The 20,985-nt window shown below is 55.9% G+C and overlaps 2 protein-coding genes across 2 annotated transcripts in view; one reads left to right on the plus strand and one right to left on the minus strand.

Moving 5' to 3' along the window:
- Window positions 1–20,985, plus strand: part of TNS2 (tensin 2) — a 280,320-nt gene that overhangs the window by 82,878 nt on the left and 176,457 nt on the right. The gene's annotated exons all lie outside the window — the stretch shown is intronic.
- KRT8 (keratin 8) lies at window positions 780–8,405 on the minus strand. Its single transcript, XM_056120259.1, has 9 exons — window positions 7,995–8,405; window positions 4,636–4,844; window positions 3,726–3,786; window positions 3,227–3,322; window positions 2,537–2,701; window positions 2,243–2,368; window positions 1,559–1,779; window positions 1,353–1,411; window positions 780–1,174 (listed from the first exon to the last, which is right to left on the minus strand). Exons 1-9 carry the CDS (start codon window positions 8,337–8,339, stop codon window positions 987–989), a joined length of 1,470 nt encoding a protein of 489 aa, XP_055976234.1. The 5' UTR covers window positions 8,340–8,405; the 3' UTR covers window positions 780–986.

A 20,985-nucleotide genomic window follows, 5' to 3' on the forward strand; every position in this document is an offset into this window, starting at 1 on the left:
CCGAGCTCAGAATGCAAAGTAAGGGCCGCTCACTGCATCGGGTGCTTGGGACCTGGCACTTGGCAGTGGTCTCTGTGGGCTGTGCCCTAAGCCTTAGCTCTTGCCCTGTGCTTCAGAGTTGGTTTCCATAAAGACAGGCGAAGCTCATTGACAGGCTCGGTAGTGCCTGGACACACGGTGCCCCTGCCCTGCCAACAGCACAGCTCAGAAGCAGGGTGGGTGTGGCCACAAGGGGCACAGAGGGAGCCCACTCACCATCGCCAGGTTCTGTAGAGGCCTGAATTTCCAAAAATCGGGGTGTGGTAGCCCCAGCCACTGAGAACGGACGTGGGGCTCCTCTGGGGTGGGAGACCAGGGCTTGTTGAAGGGAAGGAACGAGGTGGGGAACAGACACCTCCAGGCACCCCCATGCCCAGTGGGGGATGGGTCTGGGGACAGGCTGGTTCAAAGCCCATATTCGCCTCTTTCCAGTAAGGTGGCCATGGCCATCTCTCGGACATAGCTGACCTTACCCATAAGCCACCCCCTTGCCAACTTCCTGCAACGTCCACGGGGAAGGAGCTAAGAACCCCCGGCCCCAATAGCACCTGAAGCTCTTCTGCCTCCCGCTGGTGGGAGACAAGTGGACAAGCGAAGGAACTGGTCTCTGGGGACAGCCAGGAAGTGGCCTAACTCCCCGTGACCACCCCTCTTTCCAGAACCCCAATCCTTCTGGCCCCTCGAGAAACCTCCTGCCCGTCCCTCTCCCACCCATCAGCCAAGGGAAGCACGCAGCCAGGTGGGGTGGCAGAACCAGCCAAGATTTATTTTGGAAAAGACACTTTCGTTAGCCTTTACTTGGGGGAGGGGAATGTGGGAGAGGGGGCACCCAGGGGAGATCTGCCCCGGAGCATCTGAGGAGCTGAGCCTCAGGTCGGTCTCGGACCTCGAGTCGCCCCTGAACCACTCGGGCGCCCAGAGATGCGGGGAGGGACCGCAGTAGCCATTCACTTGGGCAGGACATCGGATGACTCGGACACCAGCTTGCCGTCCCGGGTCTCGATCTTCTTCACCACCACGGCTCTGGTGGAGGTGACTTGGCTCACACTCCCAGAGCCCCCGATGGAGCTGAAGCTGGAGTTCAGGCTGCTGACCCCGGGGCTCGTGAGACCACCGTAGTTCAAAGCCATCCCACCTGGCCAGGGACAAGGCAGTCGCGTGAGCGCAGAAGCCCACCCTCACACGGAGGGGCGGGGACAGAACTTTGCTGTGGGCCGAGGGACCCAGGACCAGACATTTCACGGGGGCCCGGTACCCTCAGTGCAGGAGGGAAGGGAAGAGGAACAAGAGCCTGGACCAGGGTGGACACTCACCGGAGTAGCCACTGGAGATCTTGGTGTGGATGCTCATGTTCTGCATACCGGACTCCAGCCTGGAGGACAGAGGACGTCAGGACCAACCCCGCCCCGGACAACAGAACTCCGGCCCCACCCTCCCCCGGGTCCGCTGAGACAGCCTGTGTCCTGCAGGGTGAAGGGTCCCCGGCTCAGTGTGGACAGCGGGGGCTCCCTGGACCCACCGGCTCTCCTCGCCCTCCAGCAGCTTGCGGTAGGTGGCGATCTCGATGTCCAGGGCCAGCTTCACGTTCATGAGCTCCTGGTACTCGCGCAACTGGCGTGCCATGTCCTGCTTGGCCCTCTGCAGGGCGGCCTCCAGCTCGGCCTGCTTGTTCCTGGCGTCCTTAAGGGCCAGCTCGCCGCGCTCCTTTGCCTCTTTGATGGCCGCCTCCAGGGTCGCTTTCTGGACGGGGAGAGGAAGGTAGGTAGGCAGGGTGAGCAGAGCCCGATGCCTTGTGCCCTCCTTGACAGCTCCATGCCCCACGTGGCTCCCGGGTGAGGCCGGGAATCTCTCCCCATCGCCCTCACCTGGGGCCCTCACCCCTACCTCTCGGACTCAGGGGCCCAGGCATCCCTTGGGATTTAAAGTTGCAGGACCCACTCTTACATGACATCCAAGCCCAATAAAAGGAAGCTGGGCAGGAAGGGAGGCCGCCAGGAGCCTAATCTTCCTGCCCTCTGACCCCCCACCACGTTCCCAGGAACCTCTGTGCCCACCCCGCAACCCTGAGGAGCAGTCAAGAGGTCAGAACACACCTGCTCCTGCCAAGTGCCCCCCAATGGCCCACTCCCTTGGGCTCACTCCTTCCTGCCTTATCTCCTCCCCGTCCCTGGAGTCTCTCCCGCCCGCCCTGTGCGGCCCCTACCTGGCCTTTGTAGCCCTCGATCTCCGCCTGGATCCTACTGATGTTGCGGTTGGTCTCAGAAATCTCCGTCTTCGTGCGGCGGAGGTCTTCCCCGTGCTTCCCGGCCAGCTTCTGCAGCTCCGTGTACTGCGGCAGGAGTCCAGGAGTGAGACAGGGAGAGTGGGGGGTCCCAGGGACGGCGCCCCCCCATGCACACCGATCCCCAACACCCACACGATAGGGCCAGTCCACAGGAGGCTGGACATCCTTCATCCCCCCCAGACCAAGCAGTTTCCCACGGACGCGTCGCCTCACCTTGATCTGATACATGCTCTCCGCCTCGGCCCGGCTTTGGTTGGCGATGGCCTCATACTGGGCCTTGACGTCGGCGATGATGCCGTCCAGGTCCAGGGTGCGGCTGTTGTCCATGGACAGGACCACAGCTGTGTCCGAGATCTGGGACTGCAGCTCACGGATCTCCTGTGCAGGGAGAGATGGGGTAAGGCCTGTTCTCCCCCACCCCCCACCACAGGAAGGGCCTTCCTTAGGAGACCAGTGGGGCAACAGGCACAGGTGGCGGTCAGGGCTGGGGAGAGGTGGCTTCAGGCTCAGAAGCGGACAAGGACAGGGCTCCCAGCACTGGGACGAGGAAGGAAGCCACTGGAAGGAGGCAGGGACAGAGAGGACCCGGGCTGGGACGGGGCTCCCGGGGACGAGCCCTCCCATGCTCTCAGCGATCAGTCCTGAGCCCAGCCAGCAGGCGCCAAAGATGCCCGCAGAGGCTGTCAGGGAACAGAGTATGGCCGGGACAGCACTGTGCCCGACACCACCAGGGCCTAATCGGGTTCTCTGAGCCCGGGAGCTCATCGCAAGGAACATGACAGGACCTCACCACAGGGAGGCTGCAAGGAGGCCCTGGGGGCCTCGTCTTCGGGAGTCCAGGGCTGGGAGGAGCCTCGGGTAGACTGGGGGGGGGGTCAGTCTCCCCACGCTCCCAACACGCACCTCTTCATACAGCTGCCTGTAGAAGTTGATCTCATCGGTCAGCCCTTCCAGGCGGGACTCCAGCTCCACCTTGTTCATGTAAGCTTCATCCACATCCTGGGGTGCGAGAGGGAAGCCAGAGCTGAGGCCCACAACCAACCCCAAGCCAGCCCTAAGCCCACGCAAACGCTTAGACTTGGAACTTCTCACTCACAGCCTCCCCCACCTTGAAACCCACCTCAGACCATTGCACCCGCACCCTCAAGCCAGATATTACAGCCTACAGTGCTCTGCCCTGTCCCCATCTCCTCCTCCTTTTCCTCCTCCTCCTCCTCCCTCTCCTTCTTCTCCTCCCCCTTCTCCTCCTCTTCCTCCTCACTTTCCCCCAGGAAGCCTTCTATGGCTGTTTCTCCAGGAGAGAGCCAAATGCTGTCCCAGTAACGTTTAGGGACATAAACCAGAAAGCCTTCATCGCATCTCTAAGCCCCAGCTGCAGTGGGTGTGGGGGGCTCTCCCTTACCTTCTTGATGAGAACAAATTCATTCTCCATCTCTGTGCGCTTATTGATCTCATCCTCATACCTGGAGAAGAAAAGTCACAGAGTCAGGGAATGAAGGCAAAGGTACAACTTCCCTAGGACTAGAAGGGACGCCAGAACATCTTGAATTTTCAGTTCATAGAGAGGCAACGTAGGAGAGGGCTGGGCTGGGCCTTCTGCCCCCTCAAGCTGCCCTCCGACCCCTGGCATTTCCGAGGGTGGGGGGTATAGAGTGGAGAACTCGGAACACACACTGGGCTGGGCATGTGGGGGGTGGGGCAACAGGAACTCCATGAGAACTGGACAGAACTTTCTAGGGTGTGCTGGATATCAGACGGGAAGAATGAATGCAGACCAGGCAGGGCCGAAAGTGTATATTCCAGAGACCACTGAGTACCTGGCATGAGCATAGAATGCGTTGCCCAGATCCGGGCAGTTCTGAGGTTGAAAATGGGAAAATGTCAAAAGGAGAGAGAGAACGAAAGGGAATGCCCTGCCACAGAGGCAGGGTGGGATGGGGGGGAAGGGGGGCGGGAGGGATACTGGGATCCGTGGTGCTGGGAAATGGGCACTGGTGGAGGGATGGGTGTTTGATCATTGTACAATTGAAACCAAGCACAAAAATCCGTAAGTCTACAACTGTACCTCATGGTGTCTCACTAATAAAAATTTAAAAGGAAAAAAAAGAAAATGGGAAGATGCTGTTCACAGTGATACCAGGACACTGAGCATGAACCTCTACTCTCCTCGGAACCCCTGCTCTTCTGTGACCTCTCTGTGGATTGAGGGCTGCCTTGCCCAACTGGCAGAGGGCCATGGGGTGCGGGGGTGGGATGGGGGGCCAGTGGCATGAGAGGACGACTTCAGCAAGGAAGGCGGGAGCAAGGCTCACTTGTTCTTGAAGTCCTCCACCAGCCCCTGCATGTTGCCAAGCTCCACTTCCAGCTTCATCTTCTCCTGGGCCAGGCCCTCCAGCTGCCGCCGGAGGTTGTTGATGTAGGTCTCAAACATGTTGTCCATGTTGCTGCGTGACGTCTTCTGCTGCTGCAGGAGGCTCCATTTGGTCTCCAGAATCTTGTTTTGCTGCTCCAGAGTCCTAACCTACCAGGGGAAGGAGGAAGCAAGAGAGATCCACGTCACAGGCGGGAGGGACCAGTGCATGAGCTGAGCAGGTACTCTGCGTGGGTTCTCTCCTCCGACCGTGACCAGGAGTGAGCCCCAAGCACAGAGGCAGGAGGGAGCCCAGACACCACACTGTCATTGTCGCTGTCCTTCCGCTGCTCATCGATTTACTCGAGCGGGCCCAGCAACATTGTGAGACTTGCTACTGTGCTTGGCATATCAAATACGTCACGGGGAGCTTGCCAGGCTTTGCCATGAGGGCGAGATACTCTCGGGAGCTTGCCGGGCTCTACCGGGGTCAATCCACAGCTGGGGTTTTCTGAAACCTGGCGAACCGTTGGGGGAAGCCTATGTATGGCCTGAGAGAGACCAGGCGGTGAGCAGGCAGGCAGCTAGGGGCAGGGGGTGGGGGGTTGGGGTGGAGCTATCTAGGAGAGTGATGAGAAAGTCACGTCTGCTGACCAAGTGAGTTTCAGTGACTTACATTGCATACCACAGGCCATCAAAAATGGCCAGGGTTGGGGTCGAGATAGCTCAAGGGACTAATGTTTAAGAGGAGCCTTTGAGAAACTCCCAGGAGAGTGGGGAGCCTAGACTAGCCCCAGGCACAGTTGACTGTGTTTGGTGGGGGGAAGGGGGAGGGGCAGAGGGTGAGGACAAACAAAAAGGGGGCAGGAGAGATAGCTCAGGGGGATTAGGGCACTTCAAAGCATACACCTGATTCCATTCCTGATTCCCTGGCAAGCACCACCCCCACCCCCCTCTAAGCACTATCCAAAGAGCCTACAGCTGGGAGGCCCCAGCACTGCCCAGAGGCCACAGGCCCAAGCTGCACCACATCCTCCAGCCCTCTCATTGGCTGCCCATCCTGGCTGTCCCCAGGAGGGCCCTGCCTACCCCAGGGTGCCTGAACACTGCTTGGGAGCCTCCAAGCTCCAACCCTCACCTTCACCCCCAAAAATAAACAGTTTTTTTTTTTAATTTAGTTTTGGATTTGGAGCCACAGCCGACAGGGGCCCAGGGCTTAATTATGCCTGGCTCTGTTCAGGGATCACTCCTGGCAGGGCTCAGGGGACCATATGGGGTGTTCTTCTGCATGCAAATCCAGAACTCTACTCGATGTACCATCTCTCCAGTCTCCCTTCTCCAAAAGATGCCTTGATTAAGACTTCAATAAGATTGGGGTTGGGGGAACGTAGACTTCAATCAAATAACAGTTTCATCATCATTATTATTTGAGCGACTCTAGAAACTCATAGACATCGCAGGGACCCTTGAGCTCCCCAGAGCACCGGTCAGGAGGAAGGTTGTAACTGGGGGCAGTTACTGATCAAAGCTGCAAGGCCACAGGCAGCGGCTCCGCTCCGTGGTTCTGGTTTTCGGCCAACGCAGGACCTTGGGGAACTGCAGTTCTGCTCACAGGGAGGCCATTAGGGTGTAGGAGACACAAAAGTGCTAGCTGGCTCTGCAAACCTAAGGTCCCCTCCTCCCCCAAGAGACCCCACCCACCAGGAACACCCCCACCCCCCTGAATCCAGATAAAAGACCCTGATTCCAGGACTCCCAGAATCCAGATTTTAGCTCTGACATGTCAGAAAAAAAATTTAAAGGAAATAATAAATGTGTTGTATCTTGTAACCAGCTGTAGAAAACAAATTATTTCACAATGCCTTTTCAGCAGGTCTGATTTGGGGATGTAAACTCTAAATAATGATGGTACATCTTTTGTCGAAACAGTGAATCTAACCGAAGCAGATGGAGCATGAACTAGAATTCATCTGCCTCACAGGCATCGGGAGGGTTGGGAGGGGGTTTATTGGGGTTCTTGGTGGTGAAAAATAAGTACTGGTGAAGGGAAAGGTGTTTGATGATTGCATGGCCGAGACTTAAACCTGAAAGCTTTGTGACTTTTCCCACAGTGATTCAATAAATATAAAAATAATAATAATAATAAATGTGTTGCAAGAGGAAGGAATACATTTTTCTTCACCTTTCATCGGCCCCAAATTGTAAGCTTGTTCCAACTGGGGGGTGGATGTGAGGGCCCTTCAGAGAGTCCCTCTCATCGGAGTCTATTCCCAAAGGTTTCCGACGTAAAATGATTTTTAAATGTAGCAACGATCTCATGGAGCTTTCCTGGACGGCTTCCCTCGCGGCAGCTGCATCCGCACTTGGGGGGCAGGAAAGGGCGGCTCCTGAGGACCTCAAGCTGCCCAAACCCCTCCTGGACATCAAGTCGGGGGCTGCGTGGAGCCACGGCCCGCGGTGGCGCGGCGCCCGGGCACCCAGCGCCAAGGACCAGGTGCCCGGGACTCCGGTTCCTGAGGGCGCACCTCTGGCCCGGGACTTCCCTCCCTCCGTTCCCACAATGCCTCCCCGGAGCCAGTCAGCAGGGAGGGGCCAATCCGGGGCCCCAACGGCCCCAAACCCCCCGGGCTGCAACACCCCGCGACCCGGGGACGCGCCCGACGCCCGGCCCGGGTGGGGCCGGGGAAGCAGGAGTGACCCCGGGCAGGGGCCGAGCGGGGAGCGGGAGGGCGAGGGCGGACGCGCGCCTTATCTGCAGCCGCAATAAAGTCTGGGCTCTGGGCGACAGGGACCCCGGGCGGGGTGGCCAACGCCCCGCAGACTTTGGATCCCGGAGGGGACCTCCGGCGCGCCCCTCCCACCGCACCCACACGCCCCCGCCCCGGGTCCCGAGCGCTCCGACGTGCAGGCGCGCGCGCCCCCCAGGAAAGCGGGGCCGGCCCCGCGCACGGGCCCAGCGTGAGTCACGGTGGTGTCCACGCCAGGACGTGCAGCGCCCAAGGCCTCGATCAATAGTGCCCGTTCGACTCCGGCCCCCACTCCCTGCCCGCAATCTCAGCAAAGCCCCCTCGAAGAGCGCGCGCGCGCGCACCCCAGAGAAGCCCCCCGGTGCCTTTGGGCACCCTTGCTGGGGGGGCACAAGAAGAAGTCGCCGCTATCCGCAGGCTGAACCTGCACGGGAGAGGTCGGAGCCGACGTCGGGGCTGGGGGCTGGGGTGAGGGTCGGGGTGGGAGAGGGGGCCCCGGGGTGCAGCGCAGTGCGTCGCCGCCACCGTCGCGTCGCGAGGGGGTTTCCAGGGCGGGCGGGGCGCGCGCGCTCACCTTGTCGATGAAGGAGGCGAACTTGTCGTTGAGGGTCTTGATCTGCTCCTTCTCCTGGATGCGCACGGCCTGCATGCTGGGGTCCACCTCCACCTTCAGGGGGCTGAGCAGGCTCTGGTTCACCGTGACAGCTGTGATGCCCCCGATGCTGCCCGCGCCCCCGTAGCCCCCCGCGAGGCTCATGCTGCTGTTGAAGCTTGACCGGCCGCCGCCGGTGCCCATCCGGGTCAGGTTGGAGGAGCTGACCCGCACGGCGGGCCCGCTGGAGTACGAGTGGCTGCTGAAACTCCGGGGCCCCGACGACGTGGAGATCTTGTAGGACTTCTGGGTCACCCTCATGGACATGGTGGAGGCTGGGGTGGGAGCAAGCCAGAGGCAGGTGGCACAGAAATTCTAGACGGCTCCAGCGGCTCTCTCCAGATGGGGGGCAGCTCCCCAGCCGGGCCCTTTATAAAAGAGAGCCCAGCCCTCCGGGAGGGGGACTGGCCTGGTACCTGAGTGGCTGGGCCAGGGGCTGGGCGGAACCCAACACCTGCGGCCAGGCCGGTTGCAGAGCTCAGGTGGGGGCAGCAGAGAGCTGCCGGGAGGGGAACCGGGTCTGGCACCTCCCAAAGCCGGGGCCCAGCCTGGAGGAGGCCACCTAGGCCTGCGCCCACTCCCTGTTACCCAGAGAATCATTCCACCACCACACACACACACACACACACAGCAGCCCGAGCCCCGGGACATAGTCCCTTCTTGCACGAACTTTCCTCAAGGCCGGGGAGGCAGAGCAGACAGGTTGGTTCCCCATGGACCACCGCCCACCCCCAGGTACCACCCTGAGTTCTCCGCTCCCCTCCGGGCTATTGGAAGGGCTGCCCAGGTGGGAGCTGGATTGAGAGTCCGGGAGCCCCGAGGGCACCGTTGGCCTGGGCTCCCCTAGATTCCCACTGTGTCCTCAGCACCCTCACAGGGCCAGTGGGGGGCTGGGGTAAGGCACTGAACACCCCACGGGCCTCTGCTCAGCTCTGGGCTCCCGGGGCCCTGCACCGCGCAATGCCTGGCCCAGACTCACGCCCCTCTCACCCCGTGGGACGTGTGGGGGGCCCTCACGCCCTCGGGGAATAGAGCAGGGCTGAAAGAGGGTGCAGGGAGCCTCAGAGGCACGTCTGGGCTGGCCTCCTCCTCACTGATCTCACGCATGGCGGGGAGTTGGTGGGGGGATGCTCAGGATCAGTGGGTGAGGGGAAGTCGGGGCCACTGAGTTCCCTGTCCCTCCCCAGGGAGAGGGAGGCTGCACCTGTCTCCCTGAACCCGTTACTGGGGTGAGTCAGGAAAGCAGTTGGGGCCCGGCGGGCAGAGCACCTGTGGAGGGTGGAGACCGAGTTGCTGAGGGAGGCAGGCCCCGCCTGGGTGGGGCCCGGCCAGGCCTGCGACTGTGGGCAGAGGCAGGAGGTTTGGGTCCTGGAGGCAAAGATTCCAGCTGCAATTAAGGATTCTCTGTGGGGAGTCCCAGGTTATTCAGAACCCCCTGGGGGCAGGTAGGGTGAGGCAGCACACAGCACCCCCCAACCCAGGGAAGGTGCTGACTCAGATGCCCACGTCCACATCTCCCAGAGGCACACACACATCCTCCACTCCATCCGTCTCCAAGGAAAGCAGGCGCACCAGAAGTCCCTTCCCTGGAGCACAGACATGAATTCAGACAAGCTCCTCTCTCTCTCTCTCTCTCTCTCACACACACACACACACACACACACGTACAACACACACAGAGATTCATACTTGCTCATGCATATGCACCTACCCTCACACACCCTCACATGCACACACTTGTGCACTCATGCACACACACGCATGCACACACTCGCGCGCACACACACGCACACTCAGGCTCGCATGCAAGCAATCAAGAAAGGACAGGTTTTGAAGTCCCTTCCAGAGAGACCAGTTCAGAGAGGACACAGTGACCACATCCCTTTCTCCCTCCCCTCTCTTCCCTCCACCCTCCCGACTCCAGCCAGCCCAGGCAAATCCAGTTAGTACCTGTTTGCACGAGCCCCCCCCCCCCCCCCGCCCTGCACCTTTAAACAATGCTCAATTTTCCTGAGTGGTTTGAATATGGGCCACCTCCCCACCCCCCATACACACCCCAACAGACACCTCACCCAGCTAGGCGGACAGACTTCTTCCAACCAAAGGGAGGAGGTCTGGGCTGGCGCCAACCAGGGGCAGGGAGGCGGAAGGAGGGGGGGAAGGGCTGGTCAGACGAGTCCAGCAGCCCTGGGGGAGGACACCCGCTCCTGCTTCTCCCTCCCGGGCCCGCACTGTTTGCACCTGGACAGAGCAGAACAGGAGAGACCCAACTAGCAGTTTGAGCACACCGCACTCCAGGCCTCCAGCCATCTGAGCGCGTTCTCACACCTACACCTCCCTCCTTCCCTGATTCCGAGAGGACGTTTTGTTTCAGAGAAGGACAAATCAGGCTGCAAAAGACCCTGCGTGCTTTTCACATTATGGTGCTGGCCCAGAGCTCACATAGCTGGTCCGAGCTCACGTGGGGGAGCCCCTCTTTGCTGGGACAGCCCCAAACAACCCTGGTCCTGGAGAGGGGGAGGGTGTTCCCCTTCCTTCTCCCTCTTCCTGCTATCCCAAACCCAGCGTCAGCTGAGAAAGGAGGCCAAAGCTGGTGGCTGGAGGGCCCCTGACTGGGAGTCCAGGGTGAGAGGGGAGAAGGAAATGCACCCCAGGATTAGAGCTAAGAGTGACTGAAGACAAGACTGCCCTGGGCAGCTACTACAACCAGCTCCTCAGCCGCAATCCCAGCACCCACTTCATTCAGGGGAAGTGGATTAGAGGACTTTTGCCCCCAAACTGTGGTTCTTAGAATTGGGGGTAGGAAGAACCCCATGCCTCAGAATGACCAGGCCATCCAGAGTCCTGTAGAGGCAGCCGAGTCCAGGCCAGGCCTGAGGTGGGCAGAGAGGGGAGCCGAAGGACCCCTCCGTGCTGTCCTGGGAGCAGATGTTCTGAACAAGCTCTCAGGGATTGGTCCTGTGGACAGAAACCCCCACATTCCCAGCAGGGCTTTTCAGGGGAGCCAAAATAGAAGCCCCCAAAGATGACCAAGCAATGAAGGAATAAGCACCCTGTGAGTCCCACTGGAAGGAACAAAACACAGGACCGAGCCACAGAGAAGGAGGGACCTTGGGCAACACTTGGCCTGCGGGCCCTAGCTCCCAAACCCCACAGCATGATGGCACCCCGGACACAGGACATGCCCAGAGCAGGCAAACCCAGAGTCAGGAGCCAGATCCCTGGTCCCCAGGCCAGAGGAAAGGGAGGTGATGACCAAAGACCATGGGGTCCTTAGGGGAGCAGAAAGAACTTTCTACATTCTACTGTGGTGAAGGTTGCACCATCTGAGCAAGTGCTGAAAACCATTTAACTGGACATGTCAGACAGTTGAACTGTATGGTATGTGAATTACAGCTCAATAAAGCCATTAAAACACACACACACACACACACACACACGTATCCTAAAAGCATAAATTACCCCCCAAGCATCCAGTGGGAACCTTCAGGGCCAACTCCCGACTTGGGAGCTAGCTAGAAGGGTAGATTTTGTTCTGATGCCAAAAGGAAAGAGGTCGTTGGCTCCAGGTTTGTCACTGGGGCCTTGCCTCTAAAAGGCTGAAATCGCTTGAAAATTGGGGTGGTTTAAAATCTTATTGTTGGCCTAGAAAGAGCTGAGCTGAGCATCAAAGCTGCAGGAACAGTTGAAGCCGGGAAGCCACAGGTGGTGTGGACAAAGGGGAGAAAGTCACACCATGAATAATGGAGCTGATTTGATGGGGCTTTTGTGCTGTGCGCCTCAGGTCATGCTCGGTGAAAGCTCAGTACCTGTGGTGACTCTCCCAGGATGACTAATGGCTGCGGGCAATGAACGGCTGCTAAGAAGCTACAGTTCCCGGCCCTGGGCACAGAAAACGACACCCACCAGCTGTCCGGGGACCTGTAGGATTTCCAGGTCAGCTCCGAGTTTGGTTGACGGTTCCTTTTTCATTCTCATGTACATACTCATTGGGGAGTCTGGGCATTGAATTCAGGGCCTGGTTCATGGAAGTAGGGGTGCTGCACCCCAGTTCCTAGGTAGGGGGTTGGATTAGGGCTTCCAAATCCTCTCCACTCTGAGGCCTCTGATGCATGTCCCGCGACCACCTTTACCCACAGAAGATTAGAGTCCTACAAATAAATTCTCCCTAGATTGAAATTTTGATTTTTGTTTGCTTTTTGGTCCATACCTGGGGGTGATCAGGGGTTACTCCTGGCTCTGCACTCAGAGCTAGAAGGACCATTGATTTTATTTGGGGACGGGGGGCACACCCAGCTTGTACTCAGGGTTTACTTCTTACTTTGGACTAGGGGATCACTTCTAGAAGATCTCAGAGAACCCTTATTGAGAGGGAAGCATTGAACCCAGGTTGGCCACATGCAAAGCAAGGATCCTACCCACTGTACTATCTTTCTGGTCCCTGAAACTTTGCTATTAGTTTGTCTATTTGTGATTTTGGTGTTGTTGTTGTTGTTGTCGTTTTGTTGCCACACCTGGAGATGCTCGGGGGTTACTCCTGGCTCTGTGCTCAGGAATTACTCCTGATGGTGCACAGGGCACCATTCGGGATGCTGGGGATCGAACCCAGGTTAGCCACATGCAAAGCATGGGCACTGCCCCATTCAGGGTGCCCCATCCCTGAAAGTCTGATTTTGTAAGAGATGTGATTGAAAGTGATTAGAACAAGTGTGGGGAGGAAAGCAGCAAAGGGCCATAGCATAGAGAAAAGAGATGGGAGCCCTCCCCCTCCTCATCTTCACACCCCCTGACCCCAAATGAGGTGCCCCCTGGTTGACCCAGCAAGTCAAGTGGAAGGGATCTGCTCCGCTCAGGCCTTGGCATGCGTCCTCCTAATAGTCTATCCAGAACATGCACATCGAACAGAGTTGAGTTTGCTACTCCACATAGGCCACTGATGTAAGGATGATGTCCCTTGAGCATCACAAGAAGCGTTTCCTTGAACACCCCAGGGTGGTGCAAAAGTGAAAGAAAGAAATGGCAGATCAGGAAAAGCTCTGAAAATTGAGACGATGCCATTTGGTGAGCAACATTTACTATGGTGTGCACTTGAGAAACTCCACCTGGGCATGGAGGGGGGGGGGTGGTCTCTCCTGCATGGGAAGAGAAATGATGAGGTTCCTGTGCAGAACACGAACCCGGGAACCTCACAGTCCATACTTCTAATCCTCTCTGCATCCCCCTGTATCCATGAGGCTCAACAAACACAAATTCCCAAACATCTGCCCTTTCCAGCTTTCTGCAAATTTTCTTCCTTCCTCCTGGGCCCAGCATTCTACTTTTTTCCTTGTCTTTAACTGAAGAAGGCCTGGATTTAAGGTGATCGCCATTGTGGGAAGCCTATCTTGCATGTGCTGGAGGTACACACATGATTAAATTTTTGTTTGTTTTTTCTCCTGCTGGGCTGGAGTGATAGCACAGTGAGTAGGGCATTTGCTTTGCATGCGACCGAGCCAGGATTGATTCCTCCGCCCCTCTCAGAGAGCCCAGCAAGCTACCGAGAGTATCTCACCTGCACGGCAAAGCCTGGCAAGCTCCCCATGATGTATTCAATATGCCAAACACAGTAACTACAATGGAGACATTACTGGGCCCGCTCGAGCAAATCGATGAACAACAGAAGGACAGTGCTACAGTGCTTTCTCCTGCTAATCTGTCTTTTCGTATGTGTCGCAAACAAGAACTTAGAAGGGTGGGAGGGAGGTGATTTGTCCTTTCTTTCCATCACACCAGTCGCTCTGCAGCTTTGAAGTTTCCTCTGGGCCACCTGATGTCCCCTCTGGTCCCTCTACCAAAGACCTCTAGACACATGCTCTTCTCTCCCTGCAGGAAAGGGGCCAGACTTTCAGAGTCCCTGCTCGAAGAGGACCCCACAGCTGCTCTTCAGTGGGGAACAGAGAGTGGCCACTCCCTGGGGCCTGAGACCTCCCCACCCCCACCCCGGCCAGGGTGCAGGCAGAGGTGAGCAGACCAGATCAGGTCCTGCTCATGCAACAAATTCCAAGCTGGGATCTGAGTGTAGGAAAATGAAGATTTCATTGGAGAAGACTTTGGGGAGATGGGAAGAGCTCTAAAGAATCATGTAAGCACCCCCTCCTGTCAGAATCCATCCACCAAGGACAGTCAAGGCCCCTAAGTAAAATAGATTAGGTAATAGAATGCAAAGTATTTGTCAAAATGCACCCAGGAGGGGCCGGAGTGATCGTCCAGTGGGTAAGGCACTTACCTTGCAGCCACATCCCAAATGTGCCAGGCAAGTAGAGAATAAGACCCTTTAAGGTCTTTTAGAAATAAGACAGATAGTTCCTTTAAAAACTTAGTCTGGTTCACTCAAAAGGAGAGAGATAACAAAAGGGAACGCCCTGCCCCAGAGGTAGGGTGGGATGGGGGGAATGGGGGTGGGAGGGATACTGGGATCAGTGGTGGTGGAGAATGGGCACTGGTGGAGGGATGGGTATTTGATCATTGTATAATCGAAACCCAAGCACAAAAATTTGTAAGTCTACAGCTGTACCTCATGGTGTTTCACTAATAAAAATTTAAAAAACAACAGTCTGGTTAAATGAGCAGAGATAGGGGCTAGTGCGATAGCACAGTGGGTAGGGCCTTGCACGCGGCCAACCCAAGTTCAATTCCCAGCATCCATATGGTCCCCCGCACCGCCAGGAATGATTTCTGAGTGCAGAGCCAGGAGTAACCCCTGTGCATCGCCGGGTGTGACCCAAAAAAGAAAAAAGAAATGAGCAGAGATACAGGGGCCTGAGAGATAGCATAGCTGGTAGGGCTCGGTAGGGCATTTGCCTTGTATGCAGCAGACTCAGGTTCAATCCTCAGCATCCCTTGTGGTCTCCTGAGCACCACCAGGAGTAACTCCTGAGTGGAGTAATTTCTGAGTGCAGAACCTGAGCACCTCTGAGTGTGACCCAAAACAAACCCAAAACAATAGCGTAGGTAAGCAAATGTCTGTAAGTGTTCCTTTGTTCTCCTGATGATTTGGGTTGAAGACAATGAATATGGAATGTGATGGAGAATGGAGCTCTCCGCTCATGAGACTGTGAGCACCTGACCCCATACTTTTCTCTCTTTTGTCTGTTTTCTCAATCCTTATGGCATTCTTTTGTTTTTCTCTTTTTGGGTCACACTCAGCGATGCACAGGAGTTACTCCTGGTTCATACACTCAGGAATTACTCCTGGCAGTGCTCGGGGACCCTAAGGGATGCTGGGACTCGAACCTACGTCAGTTGCATGCAAGGCAAACGCCCTACTCGCTGTGCTATCGCTCCATCCCCTCCTTATGGTATTCTTGCTTCAAACCCATTCACCCGGGAGCTGGTCCAGCACCCTCCCACCTCCCACAACTCCACTGCAGCAAAAGAAAACGTTCGTAGAGAGGAGATGGACAGAGAAGGAAAGAAATCAAGGTGGGGAGGATGAGGAAGAGAAGTAATGGGTGAACAGGCATCGGGGCTTTAGTTATATCAGCGATATGACTGAGGGGTCCAAAACACAGCCTCAACAAAACCGAAAACATGACATCTAAGCGGCACCCCCACAAACTTTGTGATGGGCCTGTCAAGTTGACAGGCGGGGACGGGGTGGTGATCGGGATGGGGAGGGAATCAGGGAACACTGGTGTAGGGAGGCTGATGGTGGTGGAGGGAATGGTGTTAATTATTGTGTGCCTAAAATGCAACTATCAGTAACTTTGTAAATCACGGCTCTTCAATACAATTTTTTTTCTTTTTGGGTCACACCCGGCGGTGCTCAGGGGTTACTCCTGGCTCATGCATTCAGGAATTGCTCCTGGCGGTGCTCAGGGGACCATATGGGGTGCTGGGAATCGAACCTGTGTTGTCCATGTTGGCTGTGTGCAAGGCAAACACCCTATCCGCTGTGCTATCGCTCCAGCCCCAATACAATTTTTTTTAAAGTTCTAAAGAGATGATCGGAGCAATAGCACAGTGGTAGGGCATTTGCCTTGCACGCAGCCAACCCAGGTTCGATTCCCAGCATCCCATATGGTCCCCTGAGCACTGCCAGGGGTGATTCCTGAGTGCAGCTCCAGGAGGAACCCCTGTGCATTGCAGGGTGTGACCCAAAAAGTAAAAAAAAAAAAAAAGAGAGAGATGATCGGGGGCTGGAGAGATAGCACAGCGGGTAGGGCATTTGCCTCGCAAGCGGCCAACATGGCCAGCCCAAGTTCGATTCCTCCACCCCTCTTGGAGAGCCCTGCAAGCTACCGAGGGTATCTCGCCTGCACTGCAAAGCCTGGCAAGCTCCCCGTGACGTACTCGATATGCCAAACACAGTAACAACAAAGTCTCCAATGGAGACGTTACTGGGTCCGCTCGAGCAAATCGATGAACAACGGGAGGACAGTGACAGTGACAGTGATCGGGGAACCAGACCCAGCATGCAAGAGAGGAAGAACTAGAAGCAGCTGGGCCCAGTGCTGACAGTCCCCTGGCCCCAGCCTGGAACGCAGCTGCTCTGCTGGATTTCCTGCCGGGCAACCAGAGGGTCCAGGAAGCAGCAGGGTCCGGGCCCAGTCCTGCTCTCCCTGTTCTTTCCCCCTTCACTCGGCACTGCCATGCTCCTTTCTTCTCGAGCACTGGTCTAGCCCCGCTGAGGAGTCACACATGTTCCTTCCATGCCATGGAGGGGCAGGTAGAGTTTCCTTCAGCTGGAGCAAAGTGTGTGCTACTTGTTGGGGAAAAATTAAAATGAAAATACAGGGTCTAAAGAGACAGTATAATGGGCAGGGTTTTGCCTTGCATGCGGCCAACCTGGGTTCGATCCCCAGCATCCCCTATGATCCCTTGAGCACTGCCAGGAGAGATTCCTGAGTGCAGAGCCAGGAGTAACCCCTGAGCATCCCTAGGGGTGGCCCCAAAACAGACCCCTACTTATTCTAACACTGTAATAATGACACTTCCAGGACAGAGAGATAATATAGCAGGTACTTGCCTTGCACATGGCTGACCCAGGTTTGAATCCCCAAGAACCCTTATGGTCCCCTCAACACTGGGTTTAAAAACAAAACAACAATGATAGAAACACTTACATGGTACCAACAACTCCTTACAAATAGTCATTCATTGCTCTTCATGAGAACCCTGTAGGTGGGTGCCTATGTCCACTTTTGCCTGACGAGGTTACGGAACATGCCCATGGGGCTGGCTGTGTGGTTCTGTCCTGTACCCCCGGTCCCATGGCTCACTCACCAATATGAGGTGAGAACCAGGAAAGCAGTTAGGAGGCAGGAGGCAGGCAGGGCAGGAAGGGGCTCGGATGTTGCTAGGAATCAGGTCTCACTGGGAGCCCAGCACCCTGCCACAGTGTTGCCGAGCAATCTGCACTGATAAAGAGGAGTCCTTGGCAGTCTGATCCCCCAGGTACCTGCTTATCTTGAGGGTTGAGATAATACCCTCTAAATGACGGATACCTGCTATTCCTCATCAGAGCCCCAGGTTAGCCCAATCCTGACACGAGTCCTGGCACCCAGGCCAGTTCCAGGCGACAACAAGTGTCCCTTGAGCTGATACCCCTTCAGTGGCCCTTCCTTGTCTGGGGGCAAGCTCTGAGCAGCCTTGCATGGGTGGGGGCTGAGGTGTCCTCCTGGTAGCTGGAGCCAGCCTCTTCCAGGCACAGGCCATGCTTGAGGCCATTCTCAGTCTTTCCCTTAACCCTCATCTACCTCGGCCTAGTTGGAATGGCCACTTGGTGGGGTGGGCTGGAATCCATAGTACAGCCAGGCAGAAGTTATGCCCAACCCCCCAGGAAGCTTCGAGGGCAGTTGGGCCAACACATGCCCGTGTCCTGGTCCACCCTTGGCCCATCTAATGAAGCAGGCATCCTGGCAGAAAAGCTGGAACTTCCAGGTCCTCTGAGAGCGGGGATGGGCAAACACCCCCCCCCAGCCCCCCATACTTTCAGAAGCCCCAGAATCTACTTCCACGGCCCATCACCTCTGCCACGTAAAGTCATCTACCAGCTTGTTCCAGAGACCTATCAACAAATTTCAAAAGAGATCACAAAAATTTCTCAGACACCTGCTTCCAGCTGAGCAGGTGATCTGGGGTGACCTCAGAGTGGGGAGGGCCAGTGCCTGCCCAAATGAAACCCCAGCAGCTGCTCCCACACCCCAAAGCTGTCACCATGCTTCCAACGGGACTGCTCAACTAAATATTCTGTATTTTCCGGACATCTCCAAAATCTACAATACTTACATCGCATCAGATTGGATGGGATGTAACGCAGAAGGCAATCAATCTCGACTAACAAAAACATGAACACAGAAGGCTTAACTTGCAACAACAGCTTAGGAAAGCCTCAAAAAAGGACTTCATGTCCCCATGGTGAGATAGTTTTCACAAATTTTCTTTTATGGAAATATTTTTTTGGTCATTCTGTTAGTCATTTACTAGTAGCACTGTGGCACTGTCCTCCCGCTGTTCATCGATTTGCTCGAGCGGGCACCAGTGACATCTCCATTGTGAGGCTTGTTGTGACTGTGTTTGGCATATCGAATACGTCACGGGGAGCTTGCCAGGCTTTGCCGTGCGGGCGAGATACTCTCGGTAGCTTGTCGGGCTCTCCGAGAGGGGCAGAAGAATCACACCCAGGTCTGCCGCATGCAAGGCAAACGCCCTAACCACTGTGCTGTCGCTCCAGCCCATTTACTATTAACAAGCAATATAAAATAAACTATCGTGGGTCTACTACAGAGGCAGGCTTGAGGGGTGGTTGGGGAAGTGCAGACAATGGTAGAGGGAAGGTGACAGTGGTGGTGGAATCGGGGTTCGACTATTGAATGTAACAAATCTTTGTAAACCATGGTGTTTAAATAAAGTGGGCCGAGGAGGGATAAAGAAAATCTTGGACTTAGAGGATGAATTTGTTCTGGTAAAGGAAAGCGCAGAGGGGAAGTAAGAGGCAGAGGGGAGCAACCAATGAAAGCCTCGTTCCTGGGAAAGATTAAGGGCCCCATAAATAGCCGGATGTGGGCCCAGCCTGAGGCGAACCACCCACCATAAAAGCAATCATGACTTATGGGGAGGCAGGAACAAGGTGAGAGGCTCCTCCAGAGAGGGCTGCCCCAAGGCCAGCCCTGCCCTGCTGGGCCCCCACCCTCCCTCCATGACCCGACCTGGGTGGAATCTGACTGAGAGCGGGGATGGGCAAACACCCCCCAGACCCCCATACTTCCAGAAGCACGACTACCACCAGCCTGGGTCTCTGCCTCCCCCTTATGCGAGTCCAAACCCGCTCTCGTCCTTCTAATTTCACTATCAATTTTTATGTTTCTGGGCCACACCCAATAGTGCTCTGGGACAACTCCAGAGTCAGTGTTCAGGGGACACCCCGGCTGCCGAGGCTCAAACCTGGGTCACCCGAGTGCAGGGCATATGCTCCACTTATGACTGCTGCCCCTCCTCCTACGAAGTGATGCTACCCAAGTCTGGTGAGTCTAGACATTCGCTTGAAGAGTCTAAGGAATGTGGCTTCAAACTCAGGGAAAATAAATGGGGTTTTCCTCAAAAGGCAAAGGCTCGTGGTGAGGGGCAGATGTTTTCTGAGCACCTGCTGGGTTCTCCCTGGGTCGATGACTGGGAAACAGGTGCTGGGCCAGAACAAACAAACACCTGGCCCCATCCTGTTCTGTGCTCACAACCTCACCCTCCCTGTCTCTTTTCCTCTCCTCCCCTCCCTCCCCTTCTCTCCCTCTCTCCCTCCCCCCTTCCTTCTTTTTTTTTGAAGGAAGTCACACCTAGTTGTGCCCAGGTCATACTCCTGATATGGGGTTCTGGGGATTAAATCCAGGTTAGCCCAGTCAAGGCAAGTACCCTTCTCTCCACCTTTTCTTCCTCCTTCTCTCTCCTCATCCCTCTCCTTTCCCTCCCTTTCCCTCCACTTTAATCCCTCCTTCTCCCCATCCTTCCCTCTCTCCCTTCCTCTTTTTCTTCCCTTCCTCCCTCTCTCCCTCTCCCTCTCCTTCCATCCCACTCCCCAATCCCTTCCCACCTCTCTCTCTCTCTCTCTCCCCCCCTCTCTCTCTCACACACACACACACACCTGAGTACAGACCACTCTCAACAGCCCCCACTCCTCAGTCCCCAGTGCACTCACACACACAGCCGCACCCCATCACTGGAAACTCCAGATTATAAGTTACCGTGACCCAACTCAAATTGGCTTTAGCATGAGACAGTTTATTTGCACACACAGCTGCAAGTTTGGGGGGAGGGACTTTTGGTGCAGCTGACTGAGGTATGGTGATGGATACCAGAACCTTATCTCCTTTTCCTTCCTTACCTTACTTCTCAGAAGTCCAACTCCATGCTGAGTCAAGCTGCTGTCCAATCATCGCAGCTAAAATCTCGAAGCTAAAGCTCATTGGGCTGACATAGGTCACATGATCATCCCAAGACCCACCCACCACTGTGGTCAGGGATCTATAAATCAGTCATTTTATCTAGACCAGATCCTGTACCTGAGCCCTGGATAGGAGGGCTCTGCCTCCGCCAGTTTAGTTAGAAGAGGCCAAAGAATGGGAATTTTTTATTCACCGAGAAAGGAAGAGAAGCTGAACAAGTACAAACAACAGATGTGCATTAACTGCACTAATCCAAATATACACAAAGATCCGGAAATGAAGACTAGAGAGGCATAAAGATATTGTTATACACATGAAGCCTTTGTCTCCCTGTCTAAAGTTTATCTTCTAGTACCTTATCAAGGAAATCCTTATTTCACATGAATGCATGTTTCAGACATACTTTATAGGACTTGGGAGGAAAGAACAGATGCTTAAAATTGAGCTGGAGGGGCCAGAGTGATAGTACAATGGGCATGGCACTTCTTTTGTATACA

Source organism: Sorex fumeus, unplaced genomic scaffold (assembly GCF_029834395.1).
Source record: "Sorex fumeus unplaced genomic scaffold, SorFum_2.1 ptg000042l, whole genome shotgun sequence".
In the NCBI taxonomy this organism is placed as follows: Eukaryota; Metazoa; Chordata; class Mammalia; order Eulipotyphla; family Soricidae; genus Sorex; species Sorex fumeus.